We start from the raw sequence: 25,749 nt of genomic DNA on the forward strand, positions 1-25,749 counted from the left end.
TTAAAGCTTCTATAAATACAGATACACCCAATACATCGAAACTCATTGCCCATGGATAAAGAAAAACCGTTTCAACATCAAAAACAACAAAAACGAGAGCAAACATATAATAACGGATTCGAAATTGTAACCAAGCGTCACCCATTGGTTCTATACCCGATTCATAACTAGAAAGTTTCTCCGGCCCTTTCCTAATCGAGTTTATCCAGAATTGTCACGAGTTTTTCGAAATGGGTTTATTGGCCCAAAATAAACATCGTATGCAAAAGTTACGCCAATTTCTTCGAACGCCGACCATCTAGGCATTTTATAAATGCAAGTGTATGTTCCTCCACACAAACCTCATCACCAACCCACCAAAATCGATCGAACCAAATCAAATCGATGTTTGGGTCGATTTTTGCTTATTTTTTAAGTGCTCTCACCCAAGCCCAAATCTATTAGTATTTTTTTTTTTTTTTGGGTTTAGCCCATTCATTTTTTGTGAGCAGCCCGTATCACCAAAATGTGAGCAGGCTGTGTCTAAATAAAATTGACCCAACTCCATTTTTGGGCCCAAACAAAATTGTAATTTCAATACCCATTTATAATCCAAACCCAAACCTAAAACACTTCATTTCTAAATTCCAATCCATTTGATATTATCCATTAGCTTCCTCGGTTCATTGGTTGAGTCAGTTCGACGGTTCCATTGGCTTTCTCCTCCACAAGGACCACAACCACGAGTGACGAGTCGCCGTTGAGGCTATGAGTCTGTGACCCACTGACCGTGGTCCGTGAGGCATGACTTGTGACGTAAATCAGGTGATTTTCTTGGGCTTTTAGAATTTCAGAATCTTGGATTTTTCTTTGTGGTGGGCCGATGGTTGTTAATGCTTTTTAGAAGTTTGATTTTGGAACCATGAAACTGATTAAAGATTGGAGAAGGCAAGAAGTTGACTAAAATTTTCACTCTTCATTTAATTTTTATTATCGCTATGGAAAGTGGAAAAACACCTTTTTTGGGATTTGAAGTTTTGATGATTTCTAGTTTCTAGAGTAAGTTTACAGTGGCCTTTGCAGTTTGCCCTTGTGTGACTTTGTCTCATTGTTCCCTCTTTGGTATGATTAGGGTTTTTCATATTTGAGTGAGTAATTTATAATTATGTAATTGTAATCTAAAGAAGTAAAGAAGATGCTAAATAAGAGTTTTTTTTCCCACATTTTGATGGAGTTGCAACCTGCAATATGTATGACAGATGAATGTAAACGGACAGTATGAATGTAAACGGACAGTACACTAGCACATGAACCGTTTTTCAAAAATGATGAATGCAGTGGAATAAACATTACGGCAGATTAAATTTACCTATTGGATTAGAACCAGGCTCGATCTTGAGGCCAGGCGGATGATGCCTGTGCCTCAGGCCCAAAATCCAAGGGGGCCTCATATTGTTGGCCCAATTTTTTTTTTTTTTTTTTTTTATTATTATTTGAACAATGGTAACCCAGCTAAGAGTAGCCTAAAACTCTCAAGCTCAAGCCCGTATCCTGATCCATTATCCATTTTTCCCAAAATTCCCAAATTGAAATCCATTCCATTTTCTCTCTCGCTCGACTTCTCCTTATTCCTCTTCCAGCTCCAGTTCCAGACTTTCGAGATCCAGACTTCAACTCTTCTAGTCTTCTAGAGTTCCAGTTTCAGTTTTCAAGTTCCTCGCTTGGTTAGTTGGCTGCTTGGCTTCACAGTTCGCTGGAGCGATGGAGGCACGGACCCTCGAGGCTTGAGTCCCACTGGTCATTGTCTCAGACTCCCAGTGAGTTCAAACACCGAGTGGCCTCCTTCTGTCGAGAGGCTACTGGCTGGGGCCTGGGCATTTTTGGTGTCAAACCAGTGAGCTCAAGTTCCATTCCCTAATGAGTTCAACTCTTTTAGTTTTTTACCAGTTACATTTAGGTATTTACTTATTATAATTTTGATGGCTTGATTTTAATTGATAAATAGTCCTTTTTATTGTACATGTGCTGTGGGGTATACTGTAATTGAGTTTCAGAGAAGTTCTTGGAAAGAGTTGACTGTTGGGAAGGGAAAAAGATTAAAGGAATGGAATGGTTGACGAGGGTTGAGTGTTACTGTGTTAAAGTTCTTTGAAGAGGGTTTATAGCAAATTAAAATGGGAGAGTAGTACTGCGTAATTAATGGCTGAGTGACGAGGGTTGAGTGTTACTGTGCTACTGTGTAATTATTGCAAATTGAGTGTTACTGTGTTAAATCCAAATCTTGAAATTGGCACACTAGAAGATCTACTGATCTAGTACTACTAGTATTGGCTCTTGGCGACAATGGACATTATCCCCTCGATAAATGCATAGAAGAGTAAGCCAAAAATGATAAGGATTGCCTACTTTATTTGATGGAATGGAATCCATATGCAAGTGAAAAGGATTAGGGTAGTAGTGGATAAATGAGATTGAGCATATAAACTGATTATTTTTTCCTCTCTATAAACTGATTATTTTTTCCTCTCTATCTCTTTGAACAATTTGAGATTAAAAATTAGAGGTGGGCTAAAGTGAATGTTTGAATTTTGATTCCTAATGCTATCTTTTATCATGTGTAAGTGTAAAATAGTTTATAGTTAATTTGAATAACTTAATTTGATAGAATGACAGGCAAATTGTGCAATTGTTATTTCCCTAAGTTTGATGATCATGTTCATATTTGTATTAGCGTTTGATGTGAAATTTTCGTTTCAGGGTCGTTAGTTGTGAGTTTTTTTAGTTGTGACAGTGGAATTCTCGAAGGTGTAACTCCACAATTTTCATCGAAATTCTACTTCTCAAGTAAGCAATATCTTGCCCTAACTTGTTATTGAAGAGATTGAAAATGTTTAAAGCCTTGTCGGCTTATATAATCGTAGCTTGGTCTGCTTATATGATTGATTGTTGGAGGATCAACAATTGCACAAACGCACATAATGACTATATTGTTGGTTTTGATGGTTTATAATATAAATCTTGAGTATTATAACAACAATGTTATAACACGTGTTATAACAACAATGTTATAACACATGGGTTTTGATGGTTTATAACATTGTTGGTTTTGATGGTCTATAATATAAATCTTTTCTATAATATATTTGGTTTTTTTTTTTAATGTTAATTTTTTAAGTTAGCAATGAATCGTATAATACATCGTTGAATTTCACATTTACATTGCTTTCGCTAAGGGGCCTAATTTACAGACTTCGCCTCAAGTTCCGACAATCACAGGATCGATCCTGATTAGAACTACTCCTGTATTCTCAATTGCAGTAGAAAGCTCTATGGAACGGGCAATTGTAACACCATCACTAATCACTTTAAGTGTTTCTGTTTCTAAAAGAACTGCATGCTTCAAAGTAACACCAATAAACTTTTTTCCAGAAATAAAACAATAGTAGTGACAACTATAAAAGTAAGAATATAATTCATTCTATATTTTAAAATTTTGAAATAATTTTGACTATCACTGGCTCTACTATGTTTCCAAAGTCAGATTTGCTTTCTCAATAAAACATACTTCAGTGCCTGACTTTAGACATCCCCAAAAACCTCACAATAGCACATAACAAAGATATCATTCTTCCAAAGGATTTATGAAAAATAAAGGCAAAAGCATGATGTTGATGTGTAGGAAAACATTAGCCCTACGTTATTCGGCTAAAAAAGGTTACATCAAGCTTTAAGTGGGAGCCGAAAGGTGAAAGTGAAATACCATTTTATGTACTTCTGTTTGATGACCTTATTTTTCTTAAGTTACAATATCAATTAAAAGAGTGGACTAAAAGTTAATTCTAAATTTTAATGCGGAGTTCTTCTTCATTGTCAAGTGTCAACAGACTTAATTCCACAGACACGTAGGAAAAGCAAAAGCTTCAATACACCCTAGTAAGTAAATGTCCCCATCTCTAAAGTAGTGGGAGTGTTAGAGAACTTGAAAGCCAATTACAAATTCAGGCACAAAGGGTGGGGGCATTAGAAGAAAAATGTAAACATTTATCGGGTTTTTTGTGCAGGTTATGAGTAGTAACTTTTTATACATTTCATGATTATATAGCTTTATATAGCCAATTACATGTATAATAACTTTTGTAATTTTTGTATCATTATACAGAATGTGGTTTCCGTTTCCTATATTGTTAAATGTTTATCTAATATATATTCAGTTTGTAACATTCTAATTTTAAAAAGAATACTTTCCGTTTATTATGAATTTGTAGTCACACCAAGGAAGTGGTAACCAAGAAAGTACTACCCCCAAGACATATGCTAGATGTCAATTGTTGCATTGGTACATTTTTGAGGAGGAAGAAGTCATAATAGAAAGGAAGATTGCCACAACAAACCCAAGTGTAAAGGTGCATCACTTGCCACTTGGTCGAGACTGTTGGAAGGTTTGGGTTGAGAAAGTCTATATGGGTAATTTGACTCTATACAGACTCACGTATGAATTCCATGGGAATCACTTGGCCAAAGAGCAGCATTAGACTTATTGATTAAGGTATATTTTTTGGATTTATAACATATAAGCGTCTTATTTTCGTTTTCTTTCCATTTCAAATAGTATTTAGTGTTGGTTGGTTGGTTGGTACGTATGAAGTGGTTTCATGTAATTGGTTGGTTAGCTAGTGAGATTTTGGCAGTGAGAATTAATAGGTTACTTGCTTAATTCTTAGGTTTCATTCAATAAGTTTTTTGTTATTGAATGGTCGAAACATGATTTTATGTTGAGGTTAGAATTCTTGTAGTGGGTAATTTGTTAATGTGTTGGTAACATGATTTTGTGCTAAGCCTGAAATGCCTTTGTGATTGTCTTGATTTATCACAATTAAGTATATCTTAATAAAAAGGAGAAGTTTTTCTATTTAAAAGTTTATTTGTTATTCAGTGGTTGTTGGCTAAAAACACCTCTACAGAACTCGTTGATTGTAGGCTGATCTTTTTCCAAAAACAATTTTCTTTTTGAAGTGAGATTAATGCAAAGCTCATTGGACAGAAATTGTTCCAGTGGCTATGGTATTGGTCAAGTAACATGCGACGATGTCAAGTTTAAGTTTCAATTTTTGTAGTTTCCTAATTACATTTTGGTAGTACATGTTTGGAGACTCTTATTTTTATTTTGGAAAACATTATGTGTTGAATATTTTACAAATTTAATGAGTACATGTTTGTTAGTTCATTATTTTGGTGGTACATGTTTGTTAGTTTTGAATGACTTATTTGATCAAAAAACAGGATTTTTAGTAGTGCTTTAAGCATAGATAAAAAAAAATGTGAATTATCTATTGCAACATTTGTTAAAAGTTGCAATAGCCATCTTTCCAATGTTGCAATAGCCTATCTATTGCAATGTTATTAAATGTTGCAATAGGCTATTACAACATTTTAAAAAAGTTGCAATAGCTTGCAATAGATAGGCTATTGCAACATCTTTCCTAGATTGGCCTTTGGAGCGTTTAAAAAACATTGCAAAAGACTATCTATTGCAAGTTTCGTAACATACGCTCAAACGTTGCAAATGACTTTTTGCAATGTTTTTTGACCGTTGCAATAGCCCTTTTTTGATGTAGTATTAAACGAGTCAAAATTGTGTTAGAGCATGTTAAGTGTAAATCTAATGCATGAGCATGATTTAAATAGGATGGATAAAATGGAGAGGTATTGGGATGAATTATTGGCATTGATTATTGGTGATATAGGGTGAATATATTATTGTCATGAGCTATAAATTTCGGACAAATTGGTGGACATACCCTACATCAGATAGCATCAGAGTTGGTATCCATTCAAGATGATTTATGTGGGCACAATCACCTTTCATCTCATCATTTAGATATTTAATGGTTTTGATAGATTCATATACACAATGGTCACATGCTTGCTCAATTTATTTGATTAAGAGCACAATTACCAATCACCAATCAAGATAATCTATCTTTTAATGATAGTGAATTTATCCCAAAGTTTTATCGAATATTGTATGAAAAAAGAGATAAAATTTGAACGTTATGTTGTCAATGTTCATACAAAAAATTGATCCAGCAGAATTAACCATTAAATGCTTTATTGATGAAAAGAAATCACCCTGTTTCCGCTTGGGGACATGCTATTTTACATGCAACAACACTTGTGCACAACGAGGCATAATCTTACTATAAATTCTTCCCATTATGATTGACTTTTGGTTAGGAGCATGATATTTCTCATTTAAGGATTTTTGGTTGTACGGTATACAGACCACTTGTCCTACCACAATGCACTAAGATGGGTCCTAAAAAAGATTGAGAATACATACTGGGTTTGAATCTCCATCTATAATAGAATATCTTGAGCCACTAATAGGTGATATTTGCCATTTTGACATGATGATCTTCCCAGCATTAGGGGAAATAAAATTGTTGGAAAAAGACATTACATTGAATTCATCATCATTATCTTGTTTTGATCATTGTGTAAAACAATGTGAGCAACAGATTCAAAAGATAATTCATTTGCAAAGTAAGCAAATTAGTTGTCAGATGAATTTACTGAATCAATGAGAGTAACCATTTCACAACTTCTAGTTTTAAATATTCTAGCTCGAATTGACATCTCTGTAGGATAGTCCATCCATGTTATAACTAATGAATCTAAAGCATGGTAGAACAATTGATTCCAAAGTTAAAAATCCCCGAACGCAAGAAGAATAAGCAATCAAGATGATCCCTTCGAGGGGCTTGGTACTCAAGAAGCTCACATAAGTACTGATAAAACCAATAAGAGGTTCAAGTATATGGAATTAGCAAAATTGAAGAGATCTCAATAAGTTATGGCACTACGAAAAGAAGATGGAACTAAAAAGAAACTATTGTTGACAATATTTTTGATATAGCGCTCACTATAAAAGCAAGGATGTGGAACCATAGTTCGTCGAAGAATGCCATAATCGAAATGATTGGCCAAGCTGGAAAAATGCAATCCAAGCAAAAGTGGATAACTAGAAAAACGAAAAAGTTTTCAAACCTACAATTCAAACACCTGAAGGTATAAAGCTAGTGAGGAATATAAATGGGTATTTATGGGCAAATGAAATGAGAAAAAAAAATGAAACCTTGAGATAAAGATTTGAGATGCATCTAATGGATGTGATTACAACTTATTTACATGGATTGCTTGATAATGATAGCTATATGAAAATTTTTGATGGATTTTAAAATACATAAACCATATCATTCAAGTTCAATGGATATTTATTTGATTAAATTACGGAGATCCTTTTATTGATTAAAGCAATTACAAAGAAATCAAGATCTATGTTTGTTTGGAAATTTGCATCACCGAAGAAATTGGAGAAGAACCAATGACCAAAAAATCAAGAAGATGAAGAACATAATGAAATGAAGGCTCGAACGCATAATTACTCTTCTCAAACTATATTTGCCTCTTCTCGGGATTGTTTGAGATACTTAAAGATTTTGGCAAATGGTTTGTATGATTATATCAAGCCTTGTAAAGGATCTAGCGCTAAAGCATAAGCGCGATCCTCCAAAACTTTAAGAACACAAAGAAGATTTGAATATGAATAAAGAATCAATGGTTTGATTTTATGTGGAATAATATTTTGATCAAAAGGTGCCACCAAAATTTGAACCTTCAACGGCAAGAAACAATATTGCAACGGTCGGATTTCTTACCCATGCGACCGTTTGATTTTCTATTGTTTTATTCCACCGTTTTTATCCCACCGTTTGGTTCCATCCACCATTTAGTTTTAATATTCAACTTCCACCATTTAGTTTTAACATTCCACACTTCAACACTATATTGATTTTGAGCAAATTCTCAACAATCCCACACTTGTTCAAAATTTAATAAAGTCTCATATCCAAATCATACGATGCTCATGCATAAGGACTAGATATCTTTCGATTTGAATCTAGCCATAGTGTAATCCAAACAATATAGTCGGAATCAAAGGTAGCCGTAACTTTGAACCAGTTATTCCATGTGAAATACCGATTCGAACACGCACACGAATACCACGTGTTCTCAAGTTCCTCAAAACTCGCTTAGCACTGTTATGATCTTGCACTCATCCTATTCAACAAACTTTTAAGAGAGAAACACTTATTGTCAATTGAGGCAGTACTACCTCAAAATTTGTTTAGGTGAAATTCTTCCAGTATCTTTGTTACTTTTTGAGATACTTGTGTTTTTAGCACTGAATTTCATTAAGAGCTTTAATGCTCAACCCTTATTTCAGTAACAACCAGCATTATTTTATTGAGGATAAGGTAAATGTGGATTTCAATAATGCTGCAACCATCCCACATATCGAATGACTTGTTTTTCCCTTTGAACCCGTGGATTACCTTTTGAGTAATGACAGGTAGGGTTGCCGTCATTGGTGGACCTTTATAGATTAGGAGTTTCAACCCCATCCTACTTGAAGTAAATGCCACTAAAGTTTTATTTAGTGGTCTAGTTAAATGATCCGCTAAATTCTCTTCGAAAATTATTCCACCTTTGATAATTTCCTTGTGACGTCACCTCTAAGACTTATATGTCTTTACTTCTCATTTTATGTAACTTAGTATCTTATCAAAATATAGTTAGCCAATGATCGATTCATTTGATAGATATAACTTGTCACTACCAAGAAGCCACATGTTTCTCACTCGTTTTATGTAAAGCCTTATTGATTTTTAAAACGTCATTGGATGATTTCCATTAATTCATTACACTAGCCAATTAGTTCTATTTGTGGATTTTAATACTTGGGTATTCAGTTATCATCATTGAATTATTACAATGATCTTCAATGAATATTCTTTAAATAATCTATTGATTTTCCAAGCACCACAATCAGCGTTTACCCATTTAATCTACTTTAGACTTAGTGTGTTTCATCCTTACAAGGCCTTAACTACTTTTCTCCATCATAGATGTATTTCTATGATTAAAAGATAAAGGATACGGTAACTTTTTAAACTAAGTTACCCCCACAATTCCTCAATTAGGAATTCTTATGCAATCTTGTAATGTTGCATCTATATACTTTGAACTTCTTATATAAGTTCATAAGATTAATGTTAACCCCCACATTTCGGGTTATACTCGAACATAGAGTTCCTCAATATGTCAACCCCCACATTTGGGATTGCAATTGAACTTAAAGTTCATCAACTCTTTTATAGTTTTTCTTATCACTTTGATAATACTCGTGAAAGTTTAGTTACTTTCAGATAGTGGTTGTTAAGTCACAACATATTTCAATCCAACTATCTTTAATTTTGATCACACGATTTGATCGAGGTCATCTCATAGACCAATAATGCCTTTCCAAGCATAAACCAACTCAATTGGTTTCTCGAATAAGACTATGCTTCTTGTTTAACAAGAATTGCACTTTGTCACTTCGACGAGATTATATCATATCAAACAATAAGGCATATGTTCACCTTATTCACATTTGGACAAAATCATATTTTGTCACATTTATATGCAAACACAACTTTGTATAAGATCATCTCATTTAATTTTGTGGCTATCATCATTTTAATAGAACATGAAATCAACCATCAAGTTTATCAAGTGATTCTCGTATTCTAGTAGAATAAGTAGTCATGAAATTTCATGAGCTTTCAACAAATAGTAGATATCCTTCCACATTTATGCACATCCTTTAAACCCATTAAATATTAATAGACTAGTCTCGAAACACAAATATGGATGTACTTTAGTTGCACCTTGAAGTCCATAAGCCAACTTAATGGCAAATGCACTGTGCAGTAAATGGTGCCCTATGGAAACATGTGGGCAATTCAAGTGGATATATCATCCAAGCAAATGTGATAGCCCATATATTGGAATTAATCACCGAATAACAACCATGGTCAAATAGATCTTTAGCCACTACAGTTGATTTAAATTGCATTCTTTAACATTCATGCATATGAACCATTCCAAATGTTACAACAAAGTGAGATAAATTAATCCATATGTAATTTTCCATTTTCTAGTAAAGGAATTGGTCATGAAAGTTCACATAATTTCTTTCATAAAAGTCTAACACTTTAGAATTTTCCGGTTCCCGTATACTTCAACAAAGAAATGGAAATTCAAACATTTTCAACAAATGCATTCTTCCAATATTATAATCCCATATATGTGAACAATTCCCAGATGTCACAATGAAGTGAGACTAATCAATTTATTTCATTTCCACATGCAGTAACATTTATCAAAATGCAATAAGCCATACTTTTGGAAAATCACATATTTTTCATCTAAATTGGTCCTAGAATATTTCATAATATTCCATATATAAAATCAAATTTCCATAACAAAGCAAAATCACGCACATGCTTTATTCTGGGCCAAATATATCACGTAGAAAATTTATAATTATTCAATGGAATTCCAAAAAACAATTAGTACTCTTCCAATGAAAGTACTTATCCATTTTGAAATATTTGGTAGCCTCCTTCTATCACTGCCCTTGTGGTCTTTCAATGCATGAATAAATTCTCAAGAATATTTTACCCATCTGGTGACTAGATCAATTCCAAATAGATTTATGGATTCAATGTTTGAAGTTTTAGAATTTCTTTCACAAAATTCTAATACTGCTATCATGACCATATGCCATGCAAACACAATTTTCACATTCGAAAATTAGTCACCAAACATCAGGAGTCACCATTTAGTAATCTGAATCACATGCACTTGTCCAGAAAATATGCCAGCTTGTATGATCACATGTTGTGATCCTATCCCATCTTCATGAATCTTTTATTAGTTGATATTAATGCACCACACCCATTTTACTTACTTCCTATTATAATAAGTCAGCGGTTGAGCAACTTCCTCCACCGCCTACCACCGATCAGACATAAATGTGCCCATAATATCCCGAAGAAACCTTACTACGAACCGCACAATTGGGTTTCATTTATCCCTTCCATGGCTGACAAGTGTTTTCGCGAGGTTTCGATTAGGAGAAGACAATCACTAGAGATTCATTCAAACTATTCGTGAAACATAGAGGATTTTATAGGAAGGCCGTTTTTCAGAATTTTATTACCAAACATGCTAGTACATTAACCCCAATAAACAAAACTGTCAACTTCACAAATGGTTTTAAATTGCAAAATTGAAAAGTCACCATTTAATCCATTTAAACCATAAATACCTTTTCATGGTCCTTAACTGATTACAGGCAGCCACACATGTTCGACCAACAATAGTACCATTCTCTGCCGACTATTGAATTATGCCAACATATATAAACTTACATGCATTTTTCTCTATTGCCGGCTGGTCAGTCAAATATTTAAACAGAGTTTAAGGTGGTTTTTATCATAAAGGAACATGATTGTTGGCATTTCAGACTAAAGAAACATACTGTCATTCAGAGGCTAAATTCATGCATTTTCTCAATTACATATTAATATGACAAATTCTTCAGTTTAAGAATGCAAGTGGAAATTTAATCAGATTAATGGAAATTCATGATCATCTGACCATCACCGTCGGATAAAAAAATTTCAAAATATGCCATTTAATGAAATGAATATGCTTCTGACATTAAAGTCCATTGCCTTCCTCACTTTCTTTAAATATGCCAAATAAAGAACCAGTATGGCAGTATCTTAGAATACTTATCATGCATGTGACAATAGTTATCATTAAATCCTCTTTCAGAATATCATGAATACATGTAAAGACTGATTCATCTATTTCCATAAAGGCGGTGCAAAAAATCAAATGGTTTCTTTCATGATGTCCATTTAATTGTGGACACCTTTTCATTAGATCGAAGATCCAACATGAATCATATTTTATTAATGCACATTGAATTTTTTAGAATTCAATAAACACATCCACATGTATGTGTAATATTGAAATGTAATTTCACTTAGCGAATTTGGAGAGCAATTTCGACTTACACGAAATCTGGACTCAAGTTCTCCTACAAGTTGAGCCATCAAACAATCCTCACGAACAAGATCTCAATCCATCAACTTGATTGTCGCCAAAGTGGTTTCATTCTCCATCGCCAAAAGATAGTTTGAGATTGTTGAGAAATTTGCATCACCGAGGAAATTGGAGAGGAACCAATAACCAAACAATCAAGAAGATGAAGAACATAATGAAATGAAGGCTCAAACGCGTAATCGCTGTCCTCAAACTATATTTGCCTCCTCTCGGGATTGTTTGAGATGCTTAAAGATTTTGGCAAACTGTCTGTAGGATTATATCAAGCCTTGTAAAAGATCTAATGCTAAAGCATAAGCATGATCCTCCAAAACTTTAAGAATACAACGAAGATTTGAATATGAATAAGGAATCAATGGTTTGATTTCATGTGGTATAATATTTGGATCAAAAGGTGTTTCTCTCATGTTTTTAACAGTCTTTTTTTTTTCACACCCTTGAAATGATCACAAATCACCTATATATAGCCATGGATGATAGCTGCTTGAAGTGGTGCCAAACATAATGAAAAGCCACCAAAATTTGAACCTTCAACGGCAAGAAACAATATAACAACGGACGGATTTCTTACCCAAGCGACCGCATGGTATTAATCCATGTGGTCGCATGGAACATCACAGGCAGCCTCTCCAATTTTCGGTAAGTGGCCATGCGGTCGGCTCATGCGCTCATGCCGTTGCATGAGCCAAGAACTTGGGCCACCGTTTGGCTTTTTTATTGTTTTATTCCACCGTTTGGTTCCATCCACCATTTAGTTTTAATATTCCACTTCCACCGTTTAGTTTTAACATTTCACACTTCAACATTATATTGATTTTGAACAAATTCTCAACAATATTTGTTATATTGTTGTATGGTGGTTGATGTAAATATTACTAGAACTTCAAAAGAGATTCAAAGGTGGTATTTTTTTTTTATTTTTAAAAAAAGAGAATTTGAAACGAAAGATCTTGGAAAAATAAAGTTTTATTTTTTCCTACAAATTAAACATTTAGTTGACGTAGTTCCTGTTCGTTGGTATCCATTGAGTACACCAATGATTTTCCGTTTACTTGTGAAAATAATCCTTTCCATCACTGAGAGGATAAATAAGAACTTATTAACCTTGGAGTATCGTACCTTAGTTTCATATGTACACTCTTATCTTCCTAATAATATAAGACCAGATATTGTATTTCTCTAAGTTTGTTAGCAAGACACAATTCCCCAACTCGCTGTTATTGGAATGGAATCAAACATGTATTTTGCTATCTATATCAAAGAATTGACATTGATTTATATTACTCCAATAAATTCAAATTGAAATAATAGGTTATGCTAATGTAGGGTACTTATCCGATCCACATAAAGCTCGATCTCAAATATGTTTTCTATTAAAGTGTTGCTATACTATTGTATCATGGAGATCTACAAATCAAACCTTGACTACAACTTCTTTAAATCATGATGCTACTTGCAACCAATGAAATAAGTAGATAATGTGTATGGTTGACGTTAACGATTCAACACATCCAAGAGATATGAAGTTTGTCTTCCAACAAAGAAACTCCGAAAAAATGTATAAGGACAATATTGCATGCATAGTTCCCATTCCAAGGACTCACAAAAGTACCCTAGATGGTGCCACAATTTGCAAGATTTGAATGTCATAGTCGACACCTCGGTATAGGTTAACTCAAAGAAGGATTATTAAAAGAGATAGAACAAAACATATTTCACCGAAATTATTTTTTACCCATGACCTTGATAATGATATTCAACAAATTCATTCAAAGACAACCTAGCATATTTATGATTGCAAAATTACTCATTGTAACATTTGAGAAGTTGAAGCACAATATTGGGAGGTGTTAATTCAGAGATCTCAAGTGATTCTAGTGGAGCAAAATATGCGTTTTACTCTTTTTTCCTGAATAGAAGTTGTGTTCCACAAAATTTTCCTTATAAGATTTTTAATGAGAAAATGTAACATCGCAAATTAGAGCTAGGCATGGTTCAGCGACAATCAAACCGAACCGAAAATTTCGAGTATTTAGTAAGTGGAACCGTTGGGTCCAAATATAATTATGGAACGGTTCGATTCGATTCGGTTTCATACCATAATTACATCCTAAACATTTACAACAACACTAGATAAATACAAGAAAAAATTGCAGCAATGATCCCAAACATTTTCAAATTTTGCAGACTTTACCCTAACCTTTAATTTGTACTAGCAAAGGTCTCTAACCTTTCATAAATATGCATCTGGAGTCCAACTAGATGGAAACCATCTGTTTGACCGTTAGTTGACCAAGAAAAGTGGACTTGGACCAATTTTGACCATATTAAAAGGGACAAAATGGTAATTTTGATTATTTTCCGATATTGACAATTAAAATAATAAAACTAAAAACAAAAACAAAATTAAAATAAAATATATCTACCCCTGCCCACCCCACCACACCCTGACTTTATCTTCTTCATTTCTCCACCATCGCCTCTGGCAATCATCTTTTCCTCCACTTGCACTTCAACCCTCTACCATCTTCAAAATTACCTTTCAAATCTTTAAAATCCATTACCAAATTAATCACTGTAAAGGCATATCCACACTGTAACGACCCCATAATTAAGGATTTGAATCACTACCAAAAGATTTATTTATAAAATGGTCAATATTATTTTAAACCACATATGATTTATTCATTTGAAGTGAAGAGGCTAAATGGTGACGTATGAATGAACTAATTTCTGAACCGTATAAATGGCAATAGGTAGAGCTTGCTACAAATACAATTCTGTAAGTTAACTTAACAGACTAATATATTAATTCATTCATTCTTAGGAAAGGCACACATTTTTATTATTTTATTGGGTACATCAACCACTGAAAGGCAGATTTTATTGGATACTATGTCCCAATCCAATTAATTAGTCAAAGATGGTAAGCAAGCAGGTGAGTTATATGACTCTTATATCCTATGGCCTACATCAAATGTTCAGGAAAGTATTAAAGTTACACACAAGCCAACTAGTTTATCAAAGGATGTTCCTCATCCACAAACAGTGAAATAATGAGTTGCTTGAGCATGGCCAAACATGTTATAATAAACATTAAATCATCTAAGTCAAATTTCAATAATTTAACTCCTCTTGTCTTGTGCATGAAAATCCAATTCGAGCAACAGTTGGCAATAACAAAAGAAATATAATTCATCGTTTTAAATCCAACAATAAGCACGTGCAGTTGCAAAATCATAGCTATATTCCAACAAATAACACAAACGATAATTCAATCAAGATAAGTGTCCATGACAACAAAATTAAAATAGATAAAATTACGTGCTAAATTCTTTATATTTTCCTCTAGCGAAAAATGAGGCACAACCACACCATGCTCTAACAAGACCCGATCTAACCTGTGAGGTATAGAAAAAAGGGTGAGTACATGAGAATACTCAATAGGATATAAAATTTTAACAGTGCGATCCCGAATAATAATTTTAAACACGTGTCGGAATATCACATTGTCTCATATCTTTAAAATTTGGTCAAAGCTCATATCATATCAAATCATTGTACCGAAAATGGCCATATCATTCATATCATGGCATTTCATATCATAACTTTAACTTTCATAAGTACAAAATTCATCAACATAAAAATAATAATAATAAATAAATAAGCGGGACATAAACACTAAACCTTAATATCCTACATTATTAGATTGTTTAAATTTTTGGAAGACAAAATCAAAGAAATCACACTCCAAAAATCCTTCTCGTCGCTTCAGGGATTTATATTGTTTGAAATTTACTTCCTATTTTAATTTTCAATACCACATGTATATGTATCTATAAATTTTGAGGGTACAAAGTAAGATTTCTTTTACACTACATAAAATATGAAGTCCGTAATTTACCTTATTTCAACACCATTCTCTCTCCACAACCGTGTATACTTATGCATATGTCTCCTTTTGATTTATATCTATAAATATATCACCCCATGATCTGGTCTAACAAAGCGGGTGTGTAGTTGGGGAAACGTGTAGAAGTAGGATAGTAGTATGGATAAAAATTGGGAAATGGACTTTTGAAATAAAATAATTGACTAAGTCTTGTCAGCCAATTACACCACTCAACAAGCAATACATCTCATATACATGGCCAACAAATTGAAACTAGAATCAATAAAGTTTCTTTCTCTTATATATATACACCAACCACCAAAGAATCATTCTACACGTGACTTACCAAAATTTTAGATGCATTAAATAATCAATTAAAATATAAGTTTAAAGTTATATCTTTCAATCTCGATAACTTGGACTCCACTAATGTAAATTAACTTTTTCTCGAGTCTAACATGCATGATTAATTACAATCTTTTCAACGAGCCCAATATTCATATATTTATCGTCGTTTCGTCAATATCTACATTTTACCGTCCGACAATATTGAAATTTACTTTATATAAATATATTAGTCCCTAAACTTCCAAAATATTAAAATATAGTACACATAAATTAAATTCTAATCTATGAAATTTTGGGACATTACAATCCTTTAAAATGAAAAAAACAAAAGAAAAATTCCCAAAAGAAAAAGAAAAATTCTTACTAAAAGGTATGTCCAAATTAAGTTAGCACAAAGAATTCAGAGTTTGAGCATCAATTTCTTTGGATTTTTTATTTTTTTTTATCAATTTTGATTTTCAACTTTCGATCTCTTCTTACTGCCATAGCTTCATTTTTTAGGAATTTAGTCATAGCTTTATTTTTCTGAGAAGTAGAACTCTGGCAAAATGGGTGTACCTTTTGGGCTTTGAGTAGAGGTAGGATGTACTATAAAAGCGAGAAAATTACCTTGCTAGGTTTTATTGCTGGTGTGGTAAAGGTGTGCCGATCCCAAAAATGGATAATAGCAATGAAGAAAGGTGTGGTGGCGATCACAAACGGAGATAATTGCAACGGTTTAGCTTTCGTAATGGTTTGGAAATTGTATGTGGCCGTCAGTGGGTGGTGGAGGCTTTGATTTTTGTCTTGGGTGGGTGGGATGAGGGGGATGAAGAAGAAGATGAATAGTTTTATTTTATTTTATTTTGTTTTGGTTATTATGGGTTAAAATACAAAGTTACCTTTGGTCAAAATTGGTCCAAGTCCACTTTTCTTGGTCAACTAATGATCAAATTGATGGTTTCCATCTAGTTGGACTCCAGGTACATATTTATGAAATGTTTGGAACCTTTGTTGACACAAATCAAAGGTTAAGGGTAAAGTCTGTAAAAATTGAGAAGGTTAGGAACTACTGTTGCAATTTTTCGTAAATACAACTAATAACATATTCAATCATAGCTTTTACAAATCAACGAAGTCCAATGCAAAAACATATAAATAATAAGTTGTCAAATAAAATTAATTTAACAACATATACAAATATTAAAAAGTAGATACTATTACTAAAATATTGGCGATCCATATCAATAATTCATTTGTTTAAGCCTTCAAGTTTACATATAAAAAAAATCTTGAATTAGAAGTTATAGAGATAAAATATTTTTAAGTATTACTAATACTTACCACCTATTTGATTTAATCATCAATTGGGCCAAAATATTGGATTTAGAAATTGGTTAGGTTGGGTCAAGCTAGGCTAGGGTTTGGGAGATGAAATGTCAATCAATTACCTAATTAGTTAATCAGTTAATTTTTTTAGAAAAATTAAAATAATTTGATTTATTCAATATAAAAAAAATTAGAAAGATTTGGTTTTTGGTCTAGAACCTAGAACTGAATCGTATTCGTTGGTTATCGATTTAGATACTCATTCGGGTATTTAATTTGAGAAGAACCGTCGAGTTCGGTTCAATTCGGGAATTTTGTCTAACCCTACCACAAATTTTCATTAATTTTGAAGTATTACAAAAAATTTACATTTTTTTACAAAAGGCGAAATGATAAAATAAAATTCTTTAAAAAAAAATAACTAGAACATTCATAGATTTAATTTAAATCATGGATTTCGCATCTAAAAAATAGAACATAAACACCTAACTAGTTAAACATTATGTATTTGAGCGAATTAAACTAACTAATAAATTTAAAAAAGAATAACTTCTTATTTATTTTTCTTTTCTCTTCGATCCACTTAGCAACCTGTATCACCATCTTGCCGCAGATCTAATCAACCCCCACTAACGTATAAAATTATTGTAAAAGTGAGTATTTAAAAATAATAAGTAAGATACGCGCAATTTTCATACATATTATAAAACAATAACATATACATTTCATACCACTCTTCTTTTATGTAGTTTATCGGTGACCAAACGACGCACCTATCTTAAGTCATCTTAAATTTTCGAAGGATTTCATATATTTTTCTAAAGAATTTGAAGATACACTAGCAATTCATGCATATTTAATTGAATATATAAAAAAGCAGAAGGAAACAAATCACTTGCACATAAGTATTTTACCTTGTTTATTGAAAGGTTGTACAATAATGAACATGAAAATGAATAATTATTCTGTGGTGAATTTTTTTTTTTTTTTTTTTTTTTTTTTTTTTTTTTTTTTTTGGTTTTTTTAAAAAAATTTGTGTGTGGTAGGAATTGAAAGCGGAATAATATTGCAAGCACCACCAATTCAATTATCATCTCAAAGGTTATGCAACTCTGTCCACTGTCTAGGATTGCATTAAAGGCCAGTTTAATTGCAAGAATGAGATTCGGATAGAAAAAAAACGAATTTCAAGGAATTGAATTGTCCAGAATATTTTTTCTGGAAATTGTCAATTAATGTGTTTGATTGATATAATTTTTCAACTGAAAAATGTTGAAATTTTTTTTATCTTTTGATATTTATTTGGCTTTGTATTTCATAAAAATTGTCAATTAAATGAATAAAATTTGAACTACACTATTAATTTCATATCAAATAAAAATGTGTGTGTGTGGTAAGAATTGAAAGTGGAATAATATTGCAAGCCCCACCAATTCAATTATCATCTCAAAGGTTATGCAACTTTGTCCACTATCTAGGATTTCACTAAGGGTCCGTTTAGTTGTAAGAATGAAATTTGGGTGGAAAGAAAACGAATTTTAGGGAATTGAATTGCTCAGAACTTTTTTTTTAATTGTCAATTAATGTGTTTGATTGGTATAATATTTCACCTGGAAAATGTTGAAATTTTTTGTCTTTTGGTATTCGTTTGGCTTTGTTTTTCATGAAAATTGTCAATTAAATGGATAAAATTTGTTACAATTGAGAATAGAATTTGTTCTAATTAAAAAAAAATCCGGGTTGGTGGGACTTGGTTTTCCACCAAACCAAGGAAATTACACGTGTGGGGAAAACAAGGAAAACGAATTGCGATCAAACGTGCCAAAAGTTGGAAAATGAAAAATGTTTCCATGGAAAACAGTCCAAATCAAACAGGCCCTAAACAGGAAAATGAAAACAAAATTAGAGACACACATATCATTTTAAAATCTTATCTTGACACAGGAAGAGAAAAAGAAAAGGAAATACGACGTCATATTTTGTAAAACTTGAGATACTAATAACTGTGAAAACGTTGTGAGTTAAATATTCACCCCTATTTGATAAATATTAAAATTAGGTTTTTAGTAAATTTTGATAAAAATTGATAGAATGTGTGATTGAAAAGAAGTAGGTTTATGAAATATATGGTTATAATTAATTTTTAACATTAATTTTAATTTTAATCAAATTTTTTAATGATACCAAGGGCTTAATTTCAAAAAATGCTATTTGATAATTAAAGCACAAAATTATATAAATTTATAGTTGAACCCGTAGTTTAGTTAATTCTTGGAAAGACCCAAAAGAAGTTTACAATGATGTGCAGCTCTTAGCTCGTGCATGCTGTTGATTTTTTGAGAAAAAAATGATTTTTCAGATATTTTGTGGTTAAAAACTTGAAAAAAATTATGGTTTCAAGTATAAAATTATTTTATTAGAAAAATGTATAGATAAAAAATGAATATTATTTTTAATGTTTTTAAAGAATTTCGTTTCCGAAAGAAGTCTCAAATAAAAATGTTAGGTTCTGAAATCTCCTTCCAACTTCGCTAGTAATACCAACCAGAATCCATTCATTTTTGAGTAACAAGACAAATTTGTCTAAACGTTTTACTGCAAATTGTTATCTCATACGTGCCAAAGGCCCTTATTATATCTACTCGTTTCTATACGACTATACGAGAAATTAACCATAGAATTCTTATCATTAGCCTGTGCACAAATTTTGAAATGGCTCAACCTCATGTGCTTCTTAGTAACTTTTCCTCCACAAGGCCTCGTATGCTTCCAGTAACTTTTCCTGCCACTTCTTTAAATCATGATGCTACTTGCATCAATGAAACAACTAGATAATATGTATGGTTGAGGTTAAGGATTCAACACGTTCAAGAGACATGCGGTTTATCTTCCAACAAAGAAACTCCAACAAAAATGTATGAAGAAAATATTGCATGCATAGCTCCCATTCCGAGGACTCACATAAGTACCCTAGATGGTGCCACCATTTGCGAGATTTGAAAGTCATAGTCGATACCTTAGTGTAAGTCAACTTAAAGAAGGATTATTAAAAGAGATAGAACGAAACATGTGTAACATCTCAAAATTCTTATTGGCGCCTTGACATAATTTTGAAAAGTTGAGGGACTAAAGTGAAATATGTTTTAAATTTATATATTTTTTTGGTCAAATAATCAGATTTTGATATAGTGAGATTTAGCATATTAATATTGGGCATGTTGAATAGATCATAATAAATCATGTGTTTTAGGCTTTGAAAAAAGTTAGTTCACATAAGTTAGGCTCAAGATATTGATGTCCAAAGAAGTTATTTTAATCGGTAATTTCTTTAAAATTGGTTTATGATTTACATTTTTTATGAGAGCCATGATTTGTGTAGGATAAAGGTTAACTGTTAATTGTAATCCTACATTGATTTAGATAAAGTTTAAAGCTAATCCTAATTTAATTAAACACTACTTTTTATTCTATCACTTCTTATATTAGTATTCCAATTCAATGAAACCAATTAATAAATTGATCCACTCGCGCGTCGTATGTAACTTGTATCTCAAATTGATAGTTATGATTTGACAGTGAAACTTTACCTACAATCTAGACATCTATAAATTTTAATGAAACACAGCTCCTCTATTTTAATTATTTCAAAACTCAATTATTTTCAACTATAAAATTAAATACCATGCAAGAGGTCCCATTATTTACCACAAAAATAAATAGTACCCATCTAATAATATAAATATGCATGAATTGTCAATGGATCTGCGGGTTTGACCAAATGAAATGTGAACTCTATTAGGTTCTTTATAACAAAATGTGATATCCTTTCGCAAATTCAAAGTACTATTGATGGGTGTCTTGTTTGGTTATCGATATACTCCATAAAAAATATGATATGAAGTGTCTATTTTATTTTTCTATAATTGTCCAGAGAAACTACACACGTCTTACTGGATACTTTTAAATAAAAATGTTAGGTTTTGAAATTTGCTTTCAACGCCAACCAGAATCCATTCAATTCTTAGTAAGAAAAAAAATTTGTCTGCAAATCGTCATCTCAAACGTCCTGAATTGTCCACTTATATGCCAAAGGACCCCCATTCTATCTCCCGTTTCTATACAACAAAATAACCATAGAATTTTTATCGTTTTCCCAAGCACAAATTTTGAAATGGCTCGACCTCATGTGCTTCTAATAACTTTTCCTGCACAAGGCCATATTAATCCATCGCTTACATTTGCCAAGACCCTTAACAGGAGTGGCATTGAAGTCACCTTTGTAACAAGTTTATACGCCCAGCGGCACATAGTGAAAGGCACAGGTGACATCACCAACGGTATTACTTTTGTGGCGTTTTCTGATGGATTCGACGATGGTTTCAAAATCAGTGATGATCATCAGAAACACATGACGGAAATTAGAAACCGTGGTTCTGAAGCATTAAGGAAAACAATTATTGCCAGTGCCGAGCAAGGACACCCGGTTACGTGCCTAGTTTACAGTCTCCTGCTCCCGTGGGCTGCAGTGGTGGCTCGTGAAGTCCACATCCCAAGTTCTGTTCTATGGATTCAAACAGCCACTGTGCTGAATATATATTACTCTTATTTCAATGGCTATGGTGAAGAAATCAGCAATACTTCTGAGGATCCGTCTTGGGCAATCCAGTTGCCTAGACTTCCATTGCTAGCTAAACGTGATCTTCCATCCTTGATTCTTCCTTCAGGTGGGGGCGGTCAGCATAGTTTTGCTCTTTCGTTGTTTAAAGAGCACATAGAGACATTGGATGCAGAAACAAAACCAAAAGTTCTCGTGAATACATTCGATGCACTAGAGCCTGATGCACTTAAGGCGATAGAAGATTATGAGTTAATCGGGATTGGACCCTTAATGCCTTCAGCTTTCTTGGATGGAAAGGATCCATTGGATAAGGGCGTTGGTGGAGATCTTTTTCACAAATCTGCCGAGTATCTTCAATGGTTGAATTCGAAACCAGAATCTTCTGTGGTTTATGTGTCATTTGGAAGTCTTTCGACGCTCCCAAAAGTTCAACTGGATGAGATTGCTAAAGGGTTGCTCGAGTGTGGGCGACCATTTTTATGGGTTATACGTGTAAATGAGAACCAAGGAGGAGGAAAAGACAATGACAAACTAAGTTGTTTGGAAGAATTGGAAAAACTAGGAAAATTAGTACCATGGTGTTCACAACTTGAGGTCCTAATACACCCTTCTTTGGGTTGTTTTATGACTCATTGTGGTTGGAATTCGACGTTGGAGAGTTTAGCATGTGGTGTTCCTATGGTGGCATTTCCACTGTGGACTGATCAAGGGACGAATGCAAAGCTTATTCAAGATGTCTGGAGGACAGGCCTAAGGGTGAACACAAAAGAAGATGGCATCATTGAGAGCCACGAGATCAAGAGATGCATTAGAACAATAATGGATGGTGGAGAAAAAAGTCGAGAACTGAGAAAGAATGCAAGGAAATGGAAGAATTCTGCAAGGGAAGCTATGCAGGAGGATGGTCCTTCCACTAAGAACTTGAAGGCTTTTGTCGAAGAACTTGGAGATTTTTAAGTCGTGAATTTATTGTCTAAAATTTGACTTGTCATTTTGCTAGGTTTAATACCTTAAAATTGGGTTGAAATCTTGGAAGATCACGTTTAACTTGAATTTGGAAAGAAATCAAATTACATCCAAGATTTTTTTCCTTTTACGCGGTTTAACCTAATTCTAGTATATTTTCTTACTTTTTAGAACTCCATTAGGTTTATGGACGTGGTCTATAAATTAGAGACTTCTTTGTCAGTTTTAAACGAAACATTGCTGTCCTGTATTATTCTCTCCGTATTGTTGGTTTAATAAATTTCATCGTTCCTCTGCTTAGGTCCTTTTTTTCTACTTTACTTTAATCTTGTTTTCGTTGTATGATCTTGAATATTTCATTATTGCCATTAAATCTCAATCTTGCATCGCTTCTGGGATCAACAAGTGGTATTAGAGTATGGGTTGTAGGTTCTTCGTGATTTGGTTGAGATTTTCAAAGATGAATTCGTTGAAGTGTGAAATTTCGCTGCTGGATCGTAATACAAGATTTTTGCTGTGGCAAATAAAGGTGAGGCCTGTGTTGACGCAGCTGGATCTTGACAATGTTTTGCTGGGTTCGAAGAAGATGCCAGCAAATTTGTCTATGAAGAAGAAATAATGGAAGGATCGAAAGGTTCTAGCGCATATTCATCTTCTCTTAACCAACAATATTCTGCAGGATGTCTTGAAGGAGAAGACAACGACTGCTTTGTGGCTCAAACTGGAGCAGTTGTGTATGACAAAGAGTCTAATGAGCAAAATAACTCTAAATCAGAAGTTGTATCCTCATCGCATGGGGGAAGGAGGGTTACTGCAGGATCATCTTGCTGTGTTCAAGGAGATTGTTGTAGAGTTGGAGACGTTGGAGGTAAAATATGATGAAGAGGATCTGACCTTGATCCTGTTGTGTTCTTTATCTATTTCGTTTTCGTCATTTCGTGATACTATATTGTATAGTCGTGACACACTGACCATTGAGGAGGTATATGACTCCCTGTTCTCTAAGGAGAAGATGGAGCTGTTGGTTGGAGATCCTATATCTAGAGGTGGGAATGCTCTGGTTACTCATGGTGATCAACAGAGGGGTAGATCGAAGGTGAGGTATAGCAATATGTATTGTTATTACTGCAAGAGGAAATGACACATTAAGAAAGATTGGACAAGTTGCAGGATAAAGGTGATTTACATGCAAATCATGCAGGACAATTAGGTAACGAGACTAACATTGCTGAGAATTTTTCGAATGATGGAGATGTAATGCTAGTTGTATCCGATGGGGAATCCAAACATGGGGAGTGGATTCTGGATTCTACATGTTCATATCATGTGTCTCAATAGGGCTTTGTTTCAGACATATGAGACGGTAAAGCAAGGTAGAATTGCTATGGGAAACAACAAATCTTGTCAGATTGTAGGAATTGGTCGGGTCAGATTGAGGCTACAAGATGGAATAGTGAGGACACTCGATCAGGTTCACCATGTTCCCAACTTGACAAAGAATCTCATATCATTGAGTACCTTAGATGCAAAAGGGTATAAATTCTTTGGTGGAGTGGAGTCTTGAAAGGGTGTTCGGGTTGTACTAGAGAGACGAAAGAAGTCTCAGTTGTATATCTTGCAGGGGAATGCAAAATCAATTAAGAGACATTTGGACAAGTTTAGTACCATGGTGAAAGTTCAGTTTGATACAGTACCTCTTGTGGCAAGCTCTGAGTTGGTTAAGAACACTGATAGGGAAAGCGTTGGTGATTCCGCTTTGCCACCAATTTCAATGAATAAACTGTGTTCAGTTGCTAGGGTTGGACTCATCGAGCGTAGGTACGGTGGTGTCAATAATACCTGGAATGCTTTAGGGGACGTTGAAGGTAACAATTCTAGCAAGGGGCCTTCTGATCCAGCATGTGGTATGGTTTCTGCTACAGAGTGTGTTTCTATCCTGTTTGGTCAACAGTAATTCCTTCGTGAAATTTTGGGAACCCAAGATTTGGGTTCGGGTGTCGCTTGTGGATGCCCTGCAAAGGACGATGGTTTGGTGGTGGAGATTTTGATTACTGTGTTGAGGAGATTGGTCAATTCATTTCGAAGCAAATGGATTTGAAATTTTAGAGTTTTGTTCGTTGCACCGGAATTTTGAATCCAGGTGGAGATTGTTAGTTTTAATACCTCAAAATTGGGTTGAAATTTTAGAAGATCACGTTTGGCTTGAATTTGGAAATAAATCAAATTAAATCCAAGATTTTTTTTTCTTTTACGCGGTTTAATATAATTCTAGTATATTTTCTTACGTTTTAGGACTCCATTAGGTTTATGGACGTAGTCTATAAATTAGAGACTCCTTTATCAGTTTTAGATGAAGCATTATTGCTGTCTTGTATTATTATCTCCATATTGTCGGTTTAATAAAATTTATCGTTCCTTTGCTTAGTTTCTCTTTTTCTACTTTATTTTAATTTTGTTTTTGTGGTGCGATCTTGAATATTTCATAATTGTCATTAATATCAATCTTGCATCACCTTTGGGATCAACACATTTTTCAATCTGCTTTGTTTTAATTTTTTATTTTGTACTCAGTTTGCTACAGCCTGGAGTTACAAGGTGTTTTGGATTAGTTGTA

The 25,749-nt window shown here is 33.4% G+C and overlaps 1 protein-coding gene and 1 long non-coding RNA gene across 3 annotated transcripts; both read left to right on the top strand.

Annotated features, from left to right (window-relative positions):
• The first annotated feature begins 631 nt into the window (after positions 1–631).
• Positions 632–5,146, top strand: LOC111393612. 2 transcript variants are annotated; one of them, XR_002702455.1, is made up of 4 exons: positions 632–804; positions 2,737–2,823; positions 4,245–4,525; positions 5,021–5,146. It is a non-coding gene; the product is annotated as an uncharacterized LOC111393612 (long non-coding RNA). The 2 variants fall into 2 exon arrangements; XR_002702454.1 differs by lacking the exon at positions 5,021–5,146 and having other exon boundaries at positions 4,245–4,895.
• Positions 5,147–21,373: 16,227 nt separating this feature from the next.
• LOC111393613 (crocetin glucosyltransferase, chloroplastic-like) lies at positions 21,374–23,268 on the top strand. The gene has a single exon (XM_023019225.1). It carries the CDS (start codon positions 21,522–21,524, stop codon positions 23,124–23,126), a length of 1,605 nt encoding a protein of 534 aa, XP_022874993.1. The 5' UTR covers positions 21,374–21,521; the 3' UTR covers positions 23,127–23,268.
• Positions 23,269–25,749: the final 2,481 nt, after the last annotated feature.

Source organism: Olea europaea, chromosome 4 (assembly GCF_002742605.1).
Source record: "Olea europaea var. sylvestris chromosome 4, O_europaea_v1, whole genome shotgun sequence".
In the NCBI taxonomy this organism is placed as follows: Eukaryota; Viridiplantae; Streptophyta; class Magnoliopsida; order Lamiales; family Oleaceae; genus Olea; species Olea europaea.

Excerpts from the sequence above, each read along its gene's own strand:
- LOC111393613 (XM_023019225.1), top strand. The coding sequence starts at position 21,522 with ATGTTAGGTTTTGAAATTTGCTTTCAACGCCAACCAGAATCCATTCAA.